This window comes from Papaver somniferum, chromosome 1 (genome assembly GCF_003573695.1).
Source record: "Papaver somniferum cultivar HN1 chromosome 1, ASM357369v1, whole genome shotgun sequence".
In the NCBI taxonomy this organism is placed as follows: domain Eukaryota; kingdom Viridiplantae; phylum Streptophyta; class Magnoliopsida; order Ranunculales; family Papaveraceae; genus Papaver; species Papaver somniferum.
This window is the reverse complement of record NC_039358.1, coordinates 98,827,767-98,851,382: the sequence shown is the minus strand read 5'-3', so window position 1 is coordinate 98,851,382 and position 23,616 is coordinate 98,827,767. Positions and strand designations below refer to the sequence as shown.

The 23,616-nt window shown below is 39.0% G+C and overlaps 1 protein-coding gene across 1 annotated transcript; it reads left to right on the top strand.

Moving 5' to 3' along the window:
* The first annotated feature begins 3,978 nt into the window (after positions 1 to 3,978).
* LOC113348048 (clumping factor B-like) lies at positions 3,979 to 14,670 on the top strand. The gene is made up of 2 exons (XM_026591741.1): positions 3,979 to 4,203; positions 14,089 to 14,670. Exons 1-2 carry the CDS (start codon positions 3,979 to 3,981, stop codon positions 14,668 to 14,670), a joined length of 807 nt encoding a protein of 268 aa, XP_026447526.1.
* The last annotated feature ends 8,946 nt before the right edge of the window (positions 14,671 to 23,616 follow it).

The window sequence follows — 23,616 nt, the reverse complement described above, 5'->3', positions numbered from 1 at the left end:
CTGTTCCAGACGAGTCCGATGACCGATCCTTCTAAATGACTCAATGAGTAAGCCGAATCAGCCTGACTCAGAAGCTGACTAGAGGCTAACTCACCATCTGCCTTGACCCAGTTGACTAACAGAAGACCGTTTGGTCAGCGGTTAACTGTAACGGAATCTATCGGAATATTCTACCAATGTCGACTGAACTCAGCTATCCGGCGGCGGTTCTCAGGAGACCGGCGGTGAAAGTTCCGGTAAGATTCCGGCGATAACGTCAGCAATCCGGCTGCCAATTTTGGACCCAAAATTCCAGAGACATATTTCTCACACATGGGCTTGGTGGACCACTTGAAGATGGGTTAAGACCTAAAGTTTGAAAGAGCATCCTTTTGGATTGGGAGAAGCATATAAATAGAAAAGTCTTTCTCTAAACCTAGGGATCTTATCTCTTCTTCTACTTTGTTCTAGGGTTTTGAAACATGATAGGTTTTCTCTTCCTTCTTGTTATGAACTCCATTGATATGAGTAGTTAATCTTATTATTGGTTATGGATTAATTTGATTTCACAAAGCATGCTTATTTTATTAATAAATTAGTTTTGTCTCATAATTATCGATCCTGATTCACTATATTTATCGCCATGTATGATTTGAATATTTGTTTAGTTGAGTGGCCAATTGATTGAACTCGTATTCACATCTAATGCTAGTTTAGGGTGTTTCATACGTAAAAGTGATGCATCTTGAATACAAGTAGCACAAATATGGTTATTGCTTGTAGTGATATATCCTAGTAACCATATGTGAACCTTGACCTTTGTTAAATCGGATTAGTGCTTTTACACGTTCGATTGCTTTGATTGGCCTGATTTCATTGAACTTAGTGCATCTAGGGAATTAAACTTGATTAGTGCTTTTACACGTTAGGTTGTTCTCTTAGGTAGAATTCATATTCGCATCTTTTAATGTGTTTGTTGATGACAAGAGGAAATTAGCGGGATATTCTTGCGATCAAGGTATCCTAGGGCCTTTGATAATGAGAGATTAAATATCAATTCTGGTTATTATGACAAGAACATGTTAATGAATGAAAACGAAATCATTAACCAATACTTTCGCATACTTAATTTGATTTGTTTTATTTGTTTCTTTGCTTTTATATTTGTCTGGTTTATTAAAAATCAGAAAACCCCCCTTGTTACCTTTAGGAAACCGAAAATATATTGACAACCTAGTCCTCTCTGTGGGAACAATCCTTTCTTACCCTTGCTATATTTTATATTTTAAGTTGTGAGAAAGTAATATTATTTTTGACGCATACGACAGCGATCAAGAGCCAGAAAAACTTCATTTCTTGTTGTTTCTGGTGGAGCCGTCTAAAGTATCCTAATTAGGTAAAATCTCTTATGACCGCTCGTTTAAAGACTTATGTGGGAACAAGAAGCTCTACGAGTACTGTTGGTGGGAAACTAGATAATCACAGTGTTAATTGTTTTCGATTGATTTAATTGAATAACGGTTGTTGAAACTTTGATGCACCTAGTTTGCTTATTCTTGAGAATCTTCTCTTCTGATATAAGATTCACTCAAACTAGATCGAAGTACCGACATGATCTTTAGAACTGTTGTTAGATCTAAAGACATCTTGTGATAATCCATTGTTAACAGACTCCGTTTTGTGCGTGATTGATCACAAGAGATTCAAGTGGTGTTGTGCAGGTTATTGAAGATTAAAGAAGATTTCTTATTGGTTTTCGTATCTTGTTGTGTGCACAAACCTTGATCGGCTGGGATCCAACTAGAATCGGATTAATTCGATTGATTGGTTGCGTGAGATCGGCTTCGCGTTATAGTTTCTCCTTGAGATCTGTACTGATTGATTGCGAATCTAGACTTGACTATTCCGATAGTTAAAGTTAGATTGATCTAACCAGGCAAAGGAGTTTATTATATTAAACGGAAGAGCCTTTGCGTATGACTTAAGATATCTTTATCTTGAAAAGAATATAAGAAGTTGTTACCAAACAGATTCGTTGTTCCTTTGCTATTTGGAATACGATCCAAAGGAATTGTATCAATGCTTGAATCTTGAAGTCGGAAGCGCAGGGAAACTGAGGGAACTAAGTAGCTAGGGGTAGTCTGCTTAGTCTCAACTATACGAAGTTGGTTTAGATTTTGTATATCGGCTGAATTCTGAGAGTATTCAATTCTGGACTAGGTCCCGGGGTTTTTCTGCATTTGCAGTTTTCTCGTTAACAAAATCTTATGGTGTCATTTACTTTACTTTTTTGCATTATGATTATTTTATTATAATTAAAGTAAATTGCACTTTATGTTAACTCCGCATTACTTAATAGTGATCTTATAGAGTTTGGTTAAGTCTTAACCTATTATCAAGTAACATACTTCGTTGTCGTATTGTCTCGATCTTGTATCCATAGTCAATCACACAAGTTATCTTGTTGTTGTATAGTCTCGATCTCGTATCCATTGACAATCACACGAAGTGTGAACCAATTAGTTGTATTATCTCGACTCTGTCCATAGACGATCACTTTCGGTAGAGGACTTATAAGTTGAAAAAAAAAATTGTGGTGTACTTGGGTACCCTCATCTTTTCAATTGGTATCAGAGCAGGCAAACACGAAAAATCTAACAATCAGTATTTGGTGTCATCCAACCTATAATAATTAAATCTAATGGCTGATTTAGTTAACATAGAGCAAGAATATGATATACTTCAGAAAGTTAATTTGTTTTCGGATCCTGATAAACAACTCAACATTGTTAGTTCACTAGTGGAACACAACTTAGGAAATATTAACCATGATGTGTTATTAAGAAAACTAACACCTATGACGCACAAGTCAGATTCAGATGACGGTGATGAGATTAAATTTTTCATAAAGCTTGCTGAGAAGTATATAATCTAAAAGATAATACATATTATCCATCTTTCAAAAGGATTATCAAAGATTCTTTGATAAAAATCAGGTCTCATGAAGAAGTTGTGTCACAAAAAAATCATGAAATGCATGAACCTCCTGACATGATGATAATCACATCTAGTCTATGTCAAGATGAAAATACAGTTTCATTTTCTCTTGAAATTGAATCTTAAAATTCTAACAATGATCTTAAAGTCAGAAAAGATTTATTAGTTAAGACAAGATATGTGATTTTATCTCTCAGAATCTCTTAACTGTTAAACAACATCTGTATTTTAATAGTTTAACCACTTGCAAGAATCAAAGATCACCTTAAATGCACACAAACAAATGATTCCATATCACGTTGTTTTGTTAGAGATCTTTTGTCCAAATCAGAATCAAGGAAACAATCTCATCAAGAGATGTTGTCATATTCCAAGGAATATATGGGTCGATATAAGAGTTCTCCTCAACTCATGACTCAAAAGGTTTCTAGTCACACTTACAATCATGTTCATATTCGAATAGATCTATCTGTTAAATCAGGTAATTCAGATTGTGACTCACAGACGTGTGAAACCTATGCTTGGGATTATTCCAGAAAAGAAGATGTCTGAAAACATCAAGATAGATCCTGTCTCCTTGAGCCATTGCGAGCTCAATTCAACAACTAAGCTTGTTGATTGGAACTTCCTAAAATTTTGTGCTCAGTTTAAATAAATGGGAAGTTCTTAAAAGAGCACCGCCAACATATGAAAGGTATAAAACTATACTTGATATATCTGTTTCATGATCCGCTTGAGTATCTAAATTTGGAATCTTTTTTTTTCTATTTAGAAGAATACTTTCGATCTTGGGAAAGTTCATGATAATTGTACAAGATATATTCAAACCCTCTTGGCAATAATATTTCGGAAAATCCTTCTTGAATTTATTTCCGAATTTGTATATTTTCATCAAATAAAATACCTTGTTAGGTGTTTTAAAACTTGGAAACCAAGTATAATTTCATATATAAAACATCTTAATAACCGATTCTTTCCTCCACTTTTAGTCTGCGGTTCAAGATGGGTGAAAATACTATTGATATTGATTCCCAATTACAGAAGCTTGAAACTTATCATCCTGCTGAGATTAAGTGTTACTTCTCAAAAGAACATAAGAGGAATCAAATATCTTTTGAGATCATGCTTTTGCTAATGCGAGATTTTGAAATTGCTCGTGAACAACTGGAAGCTTCTGTAAAGAATGAGGAGTGGCTCGAGTCAAATCTTTTGAAGTTGATTGTGGAGGTGAATCTTTTGAAGAGGAGACTCAATCATCTGAAAGAAAAGAGAAGACTCAAGAACTTGAACACTGAAGAAACCTCAGTGAATAATCAGAGCACTTCTAAGGATTAAGTTATATGCTGTAATACTTGATCCATAAAATAGACATCAATGTTTGATTTAGGGTTGTCAATGGGTACCCATTACCCGGAACCGGATCCGGTAGACTTGGGCCCGGTTCCGGGTCCTAAAGTTGGACCCATTAGCAACTTAAGACCCGACGGGTAATTACCCGATTGGACCCGAATCTAAACGGGTCCAAACGGGTAATACCCGTTGGGTACCCGCGGGTATCGGGTACCCGTTTATTCATACTTTTATTCCTGTTTTTGCTAGTTTTAGCTTTGATATTTTACTCGTTTTAAATTTTTCTCTTACATTTAATCTTTATTTAGTACATTAATAAGAAATAATAATAAATTTTATAAAAGCTATTTAAATCCAAGCCAAAAAGAGACAAATATTAAGTTTTTGAGGTTTTTTTAATAGTTTTCTTAAGACCCAATGGGTACCCGGATATTTAAACGGGTCCGGTTCTGGGTCCACAAGTGTAGGAACTGGACCCGTAACCGTTAGGACCCGGATCCGACCTTTATAAGTAGGGTCCGGGTCTAGTGATACCCGGGAGGACCCGGACCCGTTGACACCCCTAGTTTGATTTACTTCAATAATTGTATAAGGTCTGTTTTTGAATAAAACTATCATTTATTTATGAATACAATTATTATTTTATAATTTTTCTTGTGATAGTTACCGATTACATAGCCTGTGAATGAATGTTTATATTTTTGCTACATGTGTTCGGTTTATGTGATGTTTGATTTCGGTTTTCACTAAACTTAATATTCGATCTCATATGATGTGACCCTTATGGTTTGTGTGGCTTTTGATTTAGCGGGATTAAGTTCTAGCCCATGTTGGTAGGCTTTATCAAAGGATCATAAGGTGTTCCAATTGAAACTCATATGTGAAAAGTCACAATATGTTGAATCAATTTATGTTTACATGAGTTGTGTTTAGCATAACATATGTGTTTCGGGTTTTAAATTTTTTTTATTGGCAAGCATTAGTTAAAACCGATTCAACCTCTCTCTAATAAAGGTTGCTTTTGTTGTTGTTCTTTTGTTCTTGCGAGAGGATAACAACACATTGGGGGAGAGTTCTTATTGAACTTGCGCTTAATGATATATCTTTCTGGGGAGAAGAGGCTGCGGAATTTGAGGTAAAGAATTTGCTAGTTAATCGTTTTCCTATTTAAGAAAAGCCTGTTTATATTGCATATATTTTTCTTTTGCGTAACAAAATTTTGGTACAATTGATATGTTCCATTATATTGTGTATGGATGTGTGTGTGTGTGATTCAATTGTTTCCGGTTAAGAAAAACTGTGTTAACTTATTTGGCTTATTGTTTGATATCTTCTTTATTGTTGGGTATCAAGTGTTTTTGCTTGACGAAATTCGGTGCAATTGTGGTGCTATAATGTCTATGTTTGTTTCAATTGCTTCCGGTTAAGAAAATAATTATGCAAGTCAATTTATTTTAGTTTGTATGTATTGTTTATGGCTTAACAAAATACGGGATCACTTGTTTAGTCCAAATTGATTCCGGATAAGATGAACTAAGTTAATTCAGATCTTAGTTAGACTTATCAGATTGGAGGATTCGGTTATTCAAGTCTAATCGAATGCATTGACAAGAAAAACCAGTTATCTAACCTAGTGTTTGTCTTGTCTAAAGGGAAACATCTAAGTTATTGTCCGAATAATTAGAGCCTGATGAGAAAAATAAAGTAAATTCTGATCTTTATTTTGGTCTTATCGAAATAAGCGATTGTGCATATGCAATCGGTCCAACAAGGGAACTGAGTATTGAAAAAGCGAGGGTACAACAACCACACCCAACAATTCGATTAGCAATCTGTATGAAAAAACTCCAATATACTTTCTAGAGAATCAACTAGACAGTCAGACTCAATCTAGATAAAAGTATATCAAAGAGTTTATATCCCAATCTCTCAATTTGATCTTTGCTCAAGCATATAGAAATCTGCGAGTCTTTATCAAATAGACATAACTTGGATGGTACCAGAGACCAATATCCAAGTGTCAATCAATTTAAATCAACAACCAAAAGGTCGGATATTCTAATTGATTGAACAACGCACAACATGTGATATTTCAATTATATAAACAAATATAATGCGGAATAGAAATAACACAGACACCAGAATTTTATTAACGAGGAAACCGCAAATGCAGAAAAACCCCGGGGCCTAGTCCAGATTGAACACACACTGTATTAAGCCGCTACAGACACTAGCCTACTACAAACTAACTTCGGTCTGGACTGTAGTTGAACCCCAATCAATCTCACACTGATCCAATGTATAGTTATGCTCATACGCCTCTGATCCCAGCAGGATACTGCACACTTGATTCCCTTAGCTGATCTCACCCACAACTAAGAGTTGCTACGACCCAAAGTCGAAGAATTTAATAAACAAATCTGTATCACACAGAAAAGTCTACAATAATAGATAAATCCGTCTCCCACGAATATACGTACGAGTTTTGTTCCGTCTTTTGATAAATCAAGGTGATCATGAACCAATCAATAATACCAGACTTATATTCCCGAAGAACAACTTAGTATTATCAATCACCTCACAATAATCTTAATCGATGCAGCGAAAAAAGATATTGTGGAATCAAAAACGATGAGACGAAGTTTGTTTGTGATTACTTTTTATCTTGCCTATCGGAGATATAAAATCTCAAGCCAATTATTTCAACTGTACTCGTACGATAGAAGATGCAAGATCAGATCACACAACTACAAGAAAAGTAGTATCGGTCTGGCTTCACAATCCCAATGAAGTCTTTAAGTCGTTAACCTGGTTTAGAAGAAGAAACCAAAGGTTAAAGGAGAATCAACTATATCTTAGCACAACTAATATCACACAGAATCTGTGGGGATTAGGTTTCCCAGTTGCTAGAGTTCTCCCTTATATATACTTTCAAATCAGGGTTTGCAATCAATGTTAGCTTAGTAACAAAGCATTCAATATTCAGCGTTAGATGAAAACCTGATTAGATTCAAGCTAATATTTATCAACCGTTAGATCGAAAACTTAGCTTGTCACACACAAATCAAATGTCCAATTTTGGGTTTATGAACCGTACCCGAACATTAACATTTGTTGGTTCAACAAGTCAACCAAATGGTTAGCCATATGATTACTCTCATATGGCTAGTTAGAGAGTTATTCAATTGCAAGGAAATCTTATGTAACTACACAAGACACAATTGAAGCAAAATCGATTTAATTCACTCTAATCGGTTCATGAACTTTATAGCCACGGTTTTCAAAAGCATTCCTTAGTTTATTTAAACATTAGTTAAAGAACAACCGACTTTAGATATAACCTGCTCAAGTTCGCGGACTGGGTTCACGGACTTAAGCTCATGGAAGGAGTACACAAACTCCAGCAGAAAATCTCGGGCCGAGAAGTTCCGCAAGTTCGCGGACTTGGCTCACGCCACTTCCATTTCTCTTGATCAACAAAGTTCGCAAACTTTGGTTCAAGGAATAAGGACTTATACATATATGTGTTTCCACAACAATACTTATATCCTACAATGGTTATGTAATCTAAACTCTCATTTCAATCATTGAAACATTCTCAGAGGACGGATATAGCCATTATTCACATACCATTTTTCGTCAGAGCAATTCTCAAAGTGATTGAAACATAACATGACTTTCGTCACTAGGTAAATATTAATTCGGATAACGCGAAAGCTTACCAACACATATTTCGAGAAATAGATAGGCGAGATAAACTCGGCTCGAAATAGCAAATGTGCATAATGAAAGTCTATATATCAAAACGACTTTTGTCTCAAGAGTAGGAGATAGAATAGATAGATTTTTGAGTGACAGATAAGCTCAAGTCTCCACATACCTTTTAGTCGATGAAGATCCGCCAGTTCCTTGAGTAGTCCTTCGTCTTGTATGATGATTGCCATGGAGTTCCTGAGCTCAACTACACTTTCTATCCTATTTTGAGACCTTTAGCTGTGTAGGCTAGAAATCAAGACTTATAGTTTTGATCACTAACATTGAAAAACATACTTGAGATAGCAACACATGCGAGTTCGACCGAGCAATGCTCTAATAATCTCCCCCTTTGTCAATTTTAGTGGCAAAACTATTAATACATATGGAATACAAAAAACGGTCTGCGAGTTATAACCCCAAAGGAGTCACTATCCATCCACAAAAAATCCGGCAAAACAATTTGATGAAACCAATTTTGAAATTTAGGGTTTTTGTATAATTTAGTTTAAGATGGAGTTTTAATGAATCCCAAAATTTGAGTTGGGTTTTTGTACCACAGGTTTGGTCACCTTGGGTTTTTATGACTAGTTTTGTACAAAAAATAAATAATTTAACTTTTGTAGCTCCTATTCCACATGCCTAATCTTCAACATTACTCGAAATCTTCGTCACTTCCATGTACTCCAATGATCCCAAAGTTGTAAGTTTAGCATCATCGTTGTTGAAAATCCGTAGCTATAACAATAAGAAAACAATAGTTCTCAATCATTGTTATACAGGGTCATAGTATCATTACACAGCGTCAAAGTCCAATTGTATCAAAACTTCAAAAACAATTCTATGGTGATATGTATCACTTCCCCTTAGTCAATACTCCATATCACATGGAAACCACTCCCCATTACATAACGATCCGAAAACCATATGTATTTGTAGTGTGAACTGTTAGAGCATAGCTCGGTCGACCTCACATGTGTTGCTATATCAAGCATGTTTGTCAATGTTAGTGATCAAAACTTGAGTCTTGATTTCTAGTCTATTAGAGATAAGTCTCGGACTAGGATAGAAAAGTGTAGTTGAGCTCAAGGACTTCATGGCGATTCATCATACAACGACGAAGATCTACTCAAGGAACCGTGGAACTTCACCAACAAAAAGGTATGTGGAGACTTGAACTTATCTATCACTCAAAAGTCTATCTATTCTATCTCCTACTTCTTATGAGACAAAAAGTCGTATGGTAAATATACTGGATCATACATATTTGACATTTCGAGCTGAGTATTCACTACTTATCTTTTTTCTCGAAATCGTGTGTTGGTAAAGCGTTTCGCTTTGATCAAGTTTATCTTCACCTAGTGACAAAAGTCATGAAAAGTTTCAATTACTTTGAGAATTGCTCTGACGTGAAACGGTCTGTGAATAACGACTATATAACGTCCTCTGAGAATGTCTCAATGATTGGAATGAGAGTTTAGATTACATAACCATGTATTCCTTAATCCGAAGTTTTCGAACTTTGTTGATTGAGAGAAACCTGTAGATGGGGCAAAAATATTTGCTGGTTTTTATGGACTTGAAGAGACGACCGTGCGGAGGAGACTCCTTGAACCGAGCGAAATTTTCAACCTCACACAGATGCACTGCAATAAGGGAGTGCTTTGAATTCGAGAGATCAATATGTGGTACTCCGGATTAAACCAAGACAATGGCCGTTCCAGAGTAAATTCGATCACAAAAGAGGATGGGTCAATCTGTAGGAGGGAAGCTGAGAAATGTGTGGAATCAATGATAATCAAAGATTGTAGGTGTGTTATGTATTCTGAATAAGATAAGTTCGGAATGATTGAATCCCTGTTGAGAGTGATTACTCATATGTTGAGTTGTTAATCTCGTGTTGTCTGTTTGACGTGAGATTCTTGTATATTCAATCATGATTTCAGAGATTTATTTATATTGCTGGAATCATAGACACCATGATCCCATGAAGTGTGACAGTTGATGGAATCAAAGAGTGGGGAAATGGAAATCGTGTTTGAAACCAGTTGCTCATCGTGCGGAGACTTGGTCGATTTTCCATCCACTACTTTGTTAACTCCTTCAACTGATTGCACGACTTGCTCACATTCCATCGTGTGTATGAACACACGTGCCGTAGATCGCCAGACCAAATCCCTAGTTGATATCCCCCCAAGTGACACGATTGATGTCTCGTGGTTAATTAGTCAGTTGTTGACTTCATGACTTTATGGGACGATGAGTCCATGTATTTGCTGAGTTAAACATGATTTTGAAAAATGTTCTGAGACTCATGAATTGAACGTGTCTGTTGAGACAGAGGTATAATTCTCACGTTGAGGTGAGCAAGTATTGCTCATTTGATGAATTTTTTAATATTGATAGTTGAACCAATATTCCTTGGTTTGAGCAAATATTGCTCATCTGAGCAAGTGTTGCTCGTCTGATGAATTATTGGCAGCATGACCGAAATAAAATATTAATTAGAATACTGGTAGTTGAACCGAGTATAATAAAATGGTGATCATGAGATCGTGGTAAAATTATTAGCGTTTGAATCTGGAATTATGATCCTTGGACTCAGAAATCCTAATTTGATCAATTGATGACCGAGTGATAGTTTATTGAAAATTTAACCATGGAATGAAGGAAGACCGGCTACATGAGACCGTGGGTCGACCATGTAGCGTCCATATGCTTGCGTGAGCAAATACCAAGACCCCTTGAAGAGTTGGTGAAAAGATGATAAAATGCTGGTTCAATCATTTTTCATATAATGCTCGTCTGAGCCTTAGGTGATAAAACCTAATTAATTATGGAGAGGTGAGAGACCGAGCAAGGGGTCATGAAACCAACCCTGGATGGACGTGGGATCGAATGATGATCACTTCATGAAATTCCAAAATTATTTGGAAGAGTTTTGGACCTAATACGTGCAATTGCGCAAATTAGGTCAAACCATGAAAATACGTGGGACAGGATTATTGCGAACCAAAGAGCGAACCTTGGTCGGTCAAGGTAACATGCTCGCGTCGTCAACACGTCCGCGTCTCAATCTTGAGAATTTTGATATTTTCTGGCATGCGTTTGAGCAACCATTTGAGAAAATACAATAAAATCAGGGTTTTGCTGAAACTGAGGAAACTTCATGAGATGAAGGAAAATAATTATAAAATGAAGGAATATGAGGCGTGGGACTGCTGGAGCCAAGGCATGGCCGGCCGTCCAATGACCACGGTCCCATGGTGCCTTTTCCTAATTTTATATTTTTTTTTATGATTTTATGGAAATATCATGAAATCAAGGAATTTTGTTAAAATTAAGGAGTTTCCTTAAAGTGAAAGAGTTTCCATGGGATCAAGGAAGCAAATAATATTAAAATAATAAAATAAGGGCGTGTGGCGCCGGCTAGGGCATGGCCGGACGGCTTGGGCCCGGTCCCACAAGTTTTCCTAATTTTGTGTAATTTGTATGTATTCTTTTTCATGATTTGAAGGAATTTTCATAATTTGAAAGAAATACCATGAAATCAGGGAAACCTTAAAATAATAATAATAAAATAATGGGCGTGTGGCACCGGCTGAGGCATGGTCGGCTGGCTGGGGCCCGGTCCCACGAGTGTCCCTAATTTTATATTATATTTTCATGGTTTTGTGAAAATACCATGAGATTAAGGAGTTTTCATGAGATCAGGGAAATAATAATAAAATAATGAGGAACCATGAGGTGTGGGGCCGGCCGGGATCAAGGCACGACCGGTTGACCAATAATCACGGCCACACAATGTTTTTCCCAATTTTATATTATTTCCTTGGTGCGGAGGAAACACCATGAAACTGAGGAGTTTCCTCAAAACGAAGGATATTTGTTCAAATGAAAGGATTTTCATAAGATCAATGAAAATAACAAAAAATATGATAAAATATAAAACTGGCGTGGGATTGGCCACAACACGGCCAGCCGTTCGATGAGCCCAATCCCTTGGCCCCTTGGTCAATATTTTAATTATTTATTATTTTCTTTCCTATTTTGCATAGATTCATCGTTTCGTCGTATTTTGAAATACTAGTTCGTGCGGTGATTGTTAGTGTATCATCGTTGAGTACACTTGCACCTTTTGAGCCGGGGCTTACTCAGAGGTAGCTCAGATGCCAGTGCGTTGAATATTTATTACTAACCCATGGAATTCTGCTGGGAAGAACCATAGATTGAAGTAACGAAATACTGCGAAAATATTTGAATATTTTCGGAAATTCAGTGGATGAATCCAAGAATTTAGGAATAATTAACTTATGGCTCTATACTAGCAGAGCAAGCTGTCTAGGAGCATTAATTATTCTGACATGAGCTTACTGGAGCTTCATATCCTTTATATAGTCAGGGAAACTCGTTATTTGTATCCTGAAGACGTTATCGCTCTAAACTAGCAGAGCAAGCTGTCTAGGAGCCGTCAATCTCGTGATTCTATATAGAAATAATTACTGAAGTGTTCAGTATTCATGAGATATGCCGTTATCCAGCCGAGAGACTACATATCTGCATGTACTCTGAGAGAAAGTATTCCCAGACAGAGGATTCGATGAGAGACCCGTGTCTCAATACTCACATATGATTGCTGGATCAAGAGTTCGTATAATTATGGGTTTACGATTTTATCCTTTCTCGAAAATCCACCATCTACATTAAGTCCCATGCTTAGTGAGGAAAGCCGTGTTCCTCAGTCAGCATTGAATGGTGATTTTCCGGTCATAAACAATATAAGTAATTGAACTTAGTCGTATGTTAAGACGTTACCGGATTTTGATAGTGCGAGCATACCATGACTTGAATGAAGATCTCAGTGGCATGATAGAGCATCGTTTGATGAGAATAAAGTGGCGTTGAACCGCTGATTTGGACGATGGGAACCTTGGTCGTTTAGGATTCACGGGTCGGGCCCAATTAAGGAAATCCTTGTAAAATTAGGTTTTGGAAATAAAAATTGATATAAAAGGGAATTAATCCCTTTCTTTTTTTTTCCACGACCAGCAACTTCATCACCTCTCCACCACCTTCACGCCAGCAATAGGAGGAGAAAGATTTCACGTCGGAGCACCGACCGCCACCGCCACCGTCCAGCCAACTTCCGTCCGGCGCCGACCAGGTGTGGATTTTTTTTTTTGCTCATGTTTATATTATTTTCATGAAGGGATCATGTTGAAATCATATATGTGTGTAGGTGAGTAGGATTTTTGTTGAAAAACCCTTGTTTTTTGAAAACGTATGTTCGTTTGATCGTTAGTTTTGAAAAATAACAATAATCCCTGATTTAGGAGAGATTTTTAATATATGTAGACCTAGGTCCAGTGATAAAGTTTAGTTTATGAGCTTTCATGTGAACCAAAGTTTTATCATAAAAGAAGTGAGTTTTCACAAAACCGAAATAAACCTTCGTTTTAGAGGATGGCGATAGTACGAAGGATTTTTTTTTTTATACATGAACTTGTGTCCAGTGATAAAATTTTGTTTATGAGCTTTCATATAAATCAAAACTTTATCTTATAAGGTGTGAGCTCTCACAAAATTGAAATAAACCTTCGTTTTAAAGACGAACGACAATACGAAGGAAAAGAGTTTTTTTTTTGGGTGAGTTGTTACTCACTAAAAATAAAACGTGAGTTATTATTTCATATTTTGTAAACATATATTTTCAAAACTGATTTTTGAATAATGTTCAAAGTAAACAATTATTTATGATGAGATATTGTTTTAGTTTTTCATAATTCCATGGTGAATGTTCACGCAGTAGAAATGTTCATGATTTTATGAAAATATAAGATTCGTTCGTCTTTTGCAGGTTTCGAAGAAACGAACGAGTTTTGAGGTGTTTAACTCTTGGATTACCACTATCAGTATCGTTAGTGGAATCGTAAAGAGGTAAGAGTTAAGAATTACCATTTTTGCAGATGGATTCACTTGCATGTGATAATTTTATGCTCCTGGTTTCAGAAAATGTCAACTTCCAGCGGCAACAATTACGATTATTATTACTCCTCTTCCTCCTCCAGCTCCTCTGATGAGGATTCCAAAGCTTCTGTAACCAAATCGAAAGCTAAGACAACTCATGATGAGGGAGCGAAGTCTAGCGTACCCTTGAATGATCGCAGGGTCACTTATGCTGAACTTATGAAGAGGAAGGCTGAAGATGATGAAGCCGAGAATCGTCAGCGCCGAAGTGATCGAATCCGGCGCCGAGTACAAGCGACTGAGGAGAGACGTCAATACCTTGATGGGGTACCCTCTGACTCTGATGCTGATGTTTATGAAGAGGAGACTGCGTGGGTATTTACAGAGCGGAAGATCAAGCCTGACCGATACGAAAGAGAGTTTCGGAGGACCATGAAGCAAATTGAAGCCGAAGCTGAAGCGGAAGAAGACTCAGACTCAGATGATGATCCTGAGGCTCGTCCAGATTTCATCCCTGACGCTGATTCCGACGAAGAGGAAGATAATGATGACAAATCTGATGACTCGGATGACGAGAAGGACAGTGATGACGAATCTGACAATTTGGATGAGTCTGACGAGTAGCTTTACTTCTATCTTCTTTAAACATTTGAATGTTCTTTATCCTTCGTAGTAGACATTTCTTTGATGTTTTGGATGACTTTTCTTTAGAGCTAGGGATTTCTTCTGAACAATAAATATTTTATTAATGTTGATTCCTTCTGATCGAATGAAACGGACCAATGTCCATGTGCCTGAATCCATCATACTCTTTTTTGATGATTTCCGTCTTGTGAGAAGTACCAAAATACGGTTAAGAGACACGGTACGTGTAGAGAGATGCGTGGACATTCTCTGACTATGATGTTGTCAGTCCCCGGTATGTTATTTTCCTCCGCGTCTTCAGTATTGATCTCGTTTGAAGCTTAGGGTTTCCGCGAAGCCCGTAACTGAACTGACTGTTCGTAGAAGATAAACATCCACCGTGTCTAATATATATCTTCGAGACTTCGATTCTATCATCTACGTGAATATTTCCTCCATTCCTGAGTCAGTTTCATCGTGCAGAGAAATTCCGATCATACCTTTTTATCGCTATGTCGAGCAGTAGTATTTATTCTCGAGATGATCCTTAGTCGAAACGTGAAATAGAAGCGTTCATCCCAGTAAGTTGTATAACTTTTTCGTCTATGTCTGATCGAGATTATCTGATCATAAGAAAATGATTTGTTGCAGGATAACCAGAAGAATTCTTCATCTCATAATTCGAGGCCCAAGCGGACTGTTAGAGCTCCTGCCCGGCACAGGTCGGCTTATGCTGAGACTGGATCATCTGTAAGCACCCTTACAACCCTTGCAGTTCCACTATGCTCAATTTCGGTAAAATTAAATACTTCTCCGTTTCGTCTCAGGCGGATGTTCGTGTCGTCGTTGATGCCAGAAGAAAAAGAAGTGGAAAGTCCGTGACCGTGGTTGAGGTTGAATAAAGCAACACCCGAGTTGGTGAAGACTCTGCAGAATCGTAGACATTGAACACAGGGTTCACGCTCGTGAATATCCAACATCTGGACTATCGTTTGAAGCTCCTATGATCAATAATTTCCCGGAAAATGAGGTGGTTGGTGGATTCGTCATCCCCAAGTGTCACACGCCTCTTTACACCAAGATCTGGAAAAGATATGGACATATTGCTACGACCGAGGTGTGGAAGGGTTTCTACTAACCCTTCTAACTACCGTTGCAGGGATGTAACTGATCATTGAGGAGATGAACCAGATGCGCCTGCGAGATGTCAAGAATCAGGAATTGCACAGGTGGGATGAGATGATTTCGAACTACGAGACATTGCGGTTCAATGTAGGATGGCTTCATCATCGGCTCGAGATAATCAAGATTCATAAGGCGGCGGAGGCTGCTGATGCGATTTCTCTGACCACTGCTTTACTGGAGGAGGAGAAGATTCTCGCTTTGGAGTCGGCCCGGGTTGAGAAGGCGGTGCAGGAATTGAGGACGAAAACCAAAAGTTTTTAGAAGAAGCTTGACAGGTTTGCTTACAGAGATTACCCATTGTTGGATGGTTTGCTCTGAGTGAGCATTTATGATTGTTGTTTTTGAATAGGTTTAAGCTTCTGGTTAGGTGGAATAATTGATCATGATATGAAGGAATTTTGCTCATTTATGAAATGTTTAATGAACAAAGGAGCATTTGCACGCTCTTTGGAGGAATGAAAATTACATTTTTGAAAATGCTTGAAATGATGAAAAGGTAATTGCTTTCATGAATCAGGCGTAATAGGCTTTGATCCATTTTCCATTGATTATATTCCCTTCCACTCCTCCATCCACAGCTAAGATCCTGTAGTACCCACTGGATACTGCCTTGATGACTACATATGGTCCCTCCCATTTCGGAGAGAACTTGTGAGTGGACATATCTTGTTGAATGTGCTTTGTTGTCTTTAATACCAGATCTCTAACTTGAAATGTTCGAGGTCTTACCATTTTGTTGTAGGACCTGGAGATCCTTTGTTTGTAGGTTTCTATGTATTTTTCCACCTTAGCCCTCCTTGAATCGAGCATGTCTAGTTCAGCGATTCTTGACTTGGATACTTCGGCCTCATCCCATTGTACTCCACTGGATGTTGCAATCCTTGCTGAAGGAATTTTGATTTCTTCTGGAAGTATGGCTCTGCTCCGTAGACGAGGGAATATGGCGAAGTTCCGATTGAGCTCCTTGGTGCGGTTCGATAATCCCATAGAGCCATAGGCAGCTGTTCATGCCACGTTCGAGGATTGTCATGAATTATCCGACTGAGAATTCGGATCAAAGTTTTGTTGGTGCTCTCTGCTTGTCTGTTTCCTTGGGGATAATATAGTGTGGAGAAGACTTGTTTAATGTCGTATTCCTCGAGCAGTTCAGTCACATGTTTATTGGCGAAAGGAGTTCCATTATCAGTAACAATGTATTTAGGAACACCGAATATACATATTATGTGCTCTTTGATGAAAGCTGCAATCGTGACTCCTGTGGTGCTTCGAAGAGGAATCGCTTCAACCCACTTGGTGAAATACTCAGTTGCAGTGATGATGTATTCATGCTGCTTTGAAGATGCTGGATTGATCTTCCCAATGATATCCAGTCCCCAGCTGTAGAAGGGCCATGGACTATTCATAGAATTCAACGGGATACAAGGAGTGTGGATAAGATTACAATGGATTTGGCATTGGTGGCACCTCTGAACGTATGCAGCTGCATCGTCTTCCATGGTCGGCCAGTAATATTTCTCATAGACTTGAAGAAATAATTTTCTCTTTCCTTGATGTTCTCCATCGTGCATTTCCTTCAGAATTGTTGGGATTTCATGTTCAGCTAAACATCTCAGTAAATTCCCACCAAAGATTTTGCGGTATAAGATCCCGTCAAGAAAGACAAATCTCTTAGCTCTCTGAATGAGTTTGACTGCTTGCTTTTTTTTTCTGTTGGTAGTTCATTGTCCCGGAGATGTTTGATGTAAGGCTCCCTCCAGTCCCCAGTGTTGTGGACTGTCAAAACCTCTAAGTGATGGGGAGGTGTCCGACAATTGGGACAAGATCCTTGTAGAACCCTTGCTTGAGCTTCCATGGAAGACCAGTAGTATCCTTCCCTCTGAAGCCTTCTGTAAAGTGTTACTACCAGTGTTTGTACGCATATTTCTTCATGTATGCGCTTGAGTTGTTCTTCCGCTTCGTCGTTTCCAAGGCACCGTGATAGGGATCCATCAGGGTTTCGGTAATACAGGGCCTCGTGAAGAAAGAAATAATTCTTCAATTCTTGAGGTTGATTTTGCCTTCTGAAATAGAGCTGCTCAATTCATGAATGATAGATGCTCGCCAATCGTCTGTTGAAATGTCTTCGACTTGAGTGATCCAGGTAGACGACACAATACGCCTCTGTACAGTGATTGTTTTCTCCGCCCCTTCGAACTGCAGCTTAGAAGCGAGAGTTGTTAGGCAGTCGACATGCCTGTTGTTGGTTCGTCCAGTATGGACGATCGTGGCATCAACAAAATGAGTTAATAGTCGCTGAGCTTCGGTTCAGAATGGAGCGAGCGTGATTTCCTTGAGAGAGTATGCTCCATTCATCTGATTGACCAGTAACTTTGAATCTCCTCTTATTTCAAGGTGTATCGCTCCTGCTTGCTTGGCCAGGGACAATCCTAATAAGAAGGCTTCATATTCTGCTGAATTATTGGTGCAGTGGAAATCCAACTTGAACAAATGTGAGAAAACTTCACCAGATGGGGACACCAGCACTATGCCCACTCCTCCGATGTCATTGCTAGGGATGACGGATCCATCAAAGTATAGAAGCAATGTTTCTTCTTTTGTAACTAAGATATCTTGAAATTAACCGCGTACATCCTCGTGTATTGTTCTCGTATCTTCTCCTGGAAAAGCAGCGAGCAAGTCTGCAACTGCTTGTCCTTTGATCACTTTAGGAGGCGTGCAAGCTATGTCAAATTCTGACATCTGGAGTAGCCACTTCGCTGATATCCCTATCAAGGCTGGCTTTGATAGCAGGAACTTTATAGGATCAACTTTGGAGACGAGTACGACCCTGTTGGACAGTAAATAGTGCCTGAACTTCTAGATTGCATGTACTAATTCCAGACATGCCCTTTCAGCCTTTGGATATCGGAGTTGAGCGTCTCTCACTGTGCGGCTGAAGTAGTAGATTGGTCGTTCGATGCCTTCGTCGTCTTCCTGAGCAAGGAGTGCTCCGATAGCAATGTCACTGGAGGATGTGTAAAGAATCATGGGTCATCCCTGTACTGGAGACTTCATGACAGCAGGTGACAATAGTATCTGTTGTATCTTATGGAAGGCTTCTTGTTGAATGGCTGTCCAGGTGAAACTTGCTCCTTTCTTCAGTAGAGGGGTGAATGAGTTGATCCAATCCAGGAATAAAGCATCGAATATAATTTACCTTGCCCATAAAACTATGTAGTTCCTTCGCGGTGCGTGGAGGAGGCATGGTGGTGATAGCTTACGTTTTGTCCGGATCGACTTTGATTCCTTCGGCTGTGACTAGGAATCCTAAAAACTTTCCAGAGGAAACACCAAAAGCGCACTTCAAAGGATTTATCTTTAATTTGTATTCTCTGCATCTCTCGAATACTTGTCTCAAGACTTCGAGGTGAGACGTTCGAGTCTTCGATTTTACCACCACATCATCGACGTAGTCTTCCACTTGTTTGTGCATCATGTCGTGGAATATGGCAGTCATGTCTCGTTGATAAGTGGCACCTGCATTCTTTAATCCAAAGGGCATCACAGTGTAGTGGAAGTTCCTAATGGGAGTACAAAATGCAGTCTTGTTGGCGTCATGCTCATACATCTTGATCAGGTTGTACCCGCTCTAACCATCCATGAATGAGGACATACCGTGGCCACTAGTTGCGTCAACGAGCATATTAATGTTGGGTAGAGGAAAATCATCCTTTGGACAACATTTATTCAGGTTCCTGAAATCGACACAACATCTGATTTGACCATTTTTCTTCTTGACAGGAACAACATTTGCCAGCCACGTTGGATGTTGAATAGGCTTGATGAATCCTGCTGCTAGTAGTTTCTGGATCTCGACTTTGATTTGCTCCTCGACTTCGTGTCAAAATTTCCTAGGCGGTTGTTTGACAGCTTTGGAGCCAGGAACAATGTGCAGGTGGTGGGTGACCAGTTTGTTTTCTAGACCGGGCATTTCCTCATACGTCCAGGCGAAAACATCTTGATATTCTTTCAACAGCTTTATCAACTCCGCCCGCTCCTATGATGACAGTGCTAAACTAATCAGGATCGTCCTTGGATCATCCTCAGTCCCAATATTGATTGTATCGAGATCATCGGTGGTAGAGTCAGTGTCGTCTTGAACCTCTTCTTCGAGAAACAGTTCGTTCTGACATGATTCTTCAGGGTGGGGAGACTTTTCATCGTCCTCCCCGATTAATTTCTAATCTCCCCGTCGGCGATAAACGATCCTCCCCTCTGCATCACGGCTGGTTATGAAGTTTGATCCTGGAGTTGAAACCTGATCATTACAGCATTTAACCGGTGTAGTAGATGACTTAATCGCCTTAGCATCTGAGGATGATGGCTTGTCAGCGACCTTTTCAATAGCCTTCCAACGTGGAAGTGGGATGCTGCAAACCTTACTTGGAGGCTCCGGGATGCTCTTTTGAGATTCAAGGAACTCAACATCGTAGACAGGAGCATAAGGAGATGACGAAGCTGGGATGCGAACGATCTTGTTGTTGAGTAGTACCTTCATACATTGATGGTACGTGGAAGGGACCATCTTGTTATCATGGAGCCATGGGCGCCCAAGTATCATGTGATATTCGGGATCTTGTTCGACCACATGGAACTTGACTTTTGACTGAATAGGCCCTACCTTAAAATCGATGTATGCATACCCATATGTATGGATCTGACTTCCTTCAAAGCCTGTCATCAAGATAGGGTGCCGGACAATCTTGTGCTGTGGGAATCTGGCCGTATTGAGAGTCTTCATAGTGACAATATTTGTAGAAGCACCTGTATCAACGAAGGCTCTCTTGAATTCGTAGTCTCTGATGATTCCAGTCACGTACATGGCTCGATTGTGTCCTTCGTCTGCCATGCGATCTTCTTCTCCAAAAGTGATGTTGTTGATTGAATGGTCAGACATCACGGGTGTTTCCTCAGCTGTTAGGCACGACGGAGTCAGAGGTATGTCCGACGATATCTGGTTGAGTGCAGCGAATGTACCCGTACATTAATCTCTGGAGAAGTGTAGAAGCTCACATAAACTTTCGATCAGATGTGCAACTTCTCGGTCCACCGGCTTTTCGTAAGTAGTGAAGCTGTTGGTTTGAGGGGTATTGATGGCAATAGAGCCGGGATGATCTACCACTTCTGCTCCCAAAAGTCTTGTCAACTCTACCATACAGTTGAATAGTTCATCGATTGCCTCCTTTAATCGATTGATGCTCCTAATCAGAATTTCTTGCATCCGTGCCAATTCAGCTAATGATGGGTTTCTCCGTCGGACGCATCAATAGAGGGAAAAGGAGTAGTAAATTAGGAGTGACGAATATTACCAGAGTCCTTCGATCGAGCACGAGGAGTGTCGCCATTTGAAATACTCTGGTTAGGATCTGGAGTTTCTGATGAAGACCTAAGATCGACCATCTTTGTGAGAATTGAGATTGCAACCGAGAGATTAATCTCCCACTGTGTTCGCCAATATGTAGATGGGGCAAAAATATTTGCTGGTTTTTACGGAATTGAAGAGACGACCGTGCGGAGGAGACTCCTTGAACCGAGCGAAATTTTCAACCTCACACAGATGCACTGCAATAAGGGAGTGCTTTGAATTCGAGAGATCAATATATGGTACTCCGGATTAAACCAAGACAATGGCCGTTCCAGAGTAAATTCGATCACAAAAGAGGATGGGTCAATCTGTAGGAGGGAAGCTAAGAAATGTGTGGAATCAATGATAATCAAAGATTGTAGGTGTGTTATGTATTCTGAATAAGATAAGTTCGGAATGATTGAATCCCTGTTGAGAGTGATTACTCATATGTTGAGTTGTTAATCTCGTGTTGTCTGTTTGACGTGAGATTATTGTATATTCAATCATGATTTCAGAGATTTATTTATATTGCTGGAATCATAGACACCATGATCCCATGAAGTGTGAAAGTTGATGGAATCAAAGAGTGGGGAAATGGAAATCGTGTTTGAAACCAGTTGCTCATCGTGCGGAGACTTGGTCGATTTTCCATCCACTACTTTGTTAACTCCTTCAACTGATTGCACGACTTGCTCACATTCCATCGTGTGTATGAACACACGTGCCGTAGATCGCCAGACCAAATCCCTAGTTGATATCCCCCCAAGTGACACGATTGATGTCTCGTGGTTAATTAGTCAGTTGTTGACTTCATGACTTTATGGGACGATGAGTCCATGTATTTGCTGAGTTAAACATGATTTTGCAAAATGTTCTGAGACTCATGAATTAAACGTGTCTGTTGAGACAAAGGTATAATTCTCACGTTGAGGTGAGCAAGTATTGCTCATTTGATGAATTTTTTAATATTGATAGTTGAACCAATATTCCTTGGTTTGAGAAAATATTGCTCATCTGAGCAAGTGTTGCTCGTCTGATGAATTATTGGCAGCATGACCGAAATAAAACATTAATTAGAATACTGGTAGTTGAACCAAGTATAATAAAATGGTGATCATGAGATCGTCGTAAAATTATTAGCGTTCGAATTTGGAATTATGATCCTTGGACTCAGAAACCCTAATTTGATCAATTGATGACCGAGTGATAGTTTATTGAAAATTTAACCATGGAATGAAGGAGGACCGGCTACATGAGACCGTGGGTCTACCATGTAGCGTCCATATGCTTGCGTGAGCAAATACCAAGACCCCTTGAAGAGTTGGTGAAAAGATGATCAAATGCTGGTTCAATCATTTTTCATATAATGCTCGTCTGAGCCTTAGGTGATAAAACCTAATTAATTATGGAGAGGTGAGAGACCGACCAAGGGGTCATGAAACCAATCCTGGATGGTCGTGGGATCGAATGATGATCACTTCATGAAATTCCAAAATTATTTGGAAGAGTCTTGGACCTAATACGTGCAATTGCGCAAATTAGGGCAAACCATGAAAATACGTGGGACCGGATCATTGCGAACCAAAGAGCCAACCTTGGTCGGTCAAGGTAACATGCTCATGTCTGCGTTTCATTCTTGAGAATTTTGATATTTTCTGGCATGCGTTTGAACAACCATTTGAGAAAATACAATAAAATCAGGGTTTTGCTGAAACTGAGGAAACTTCATGAGATGAAGGAAAATAATTATAGAATGAAGGAATATGAGGCGTGGGACCGCTGGAGCCAAGGCATGGCCGGCCGGCCAGTGACAACGGTCCCATGGTGCCTTTTCCTAATTTTATAATATTTTTCATGATTTTATGAAAATATCATGAAATCAAGGAATTTTGTTAAAATTAAGGAGTTTCCTTAAAGTGAAAGAGTTTCCATGGGATCAAGGAAGAAAATAATATTAAAATAATAAAATAAGGGCGTATGGCGCCGGCTAGGGCATGGCCGGCCGGCTTGGGACCGGTCCCACAAGGTTCCCTAATTTTATGTAATTTTTGTGTATTATTTTCCATGATTTGAAGGAATTTTCATAATTTGAAAGAAATAGCATGAAATCAAGGAATTTCATGGGATCAAGGAAACCTTAAAATAATAATAATAAAATAAGGGGCGCGTGGGACCGGCTGAGGCATGGCCGGCCGGATGGGGCCCGGTCCCACGAGTTTCCCTAATTTTATATTATATTTTCATGGTTTTGTGAAAATACCATGAGATTAAGGAGTTTTCATGAGATTAGGGAAATAATAATAAAATAATGAGGAACCATGAGGTTTGGAGCAGGCCGGGATCAAGGCATGGCCGGTTGGCCAATAATCACGGCC

Bases quoted from the DNA above. Each gene is read 5' to 3' on its own strand.
- LOC113348048 (XM_026591741.1), top strand. From the start codon at position 3,979: ATGGGTGAAAATACTATTGATATTGATTCCCAATTACAGAAGCTTGAA. The intron at 4,204-14,088 runs GTGAATCTTTTG...TCCTGGTTTCAG, and splicing joins TTTTGAAGTTGATTGTGGAG to AAAATGTCAACTTCCAGCGG.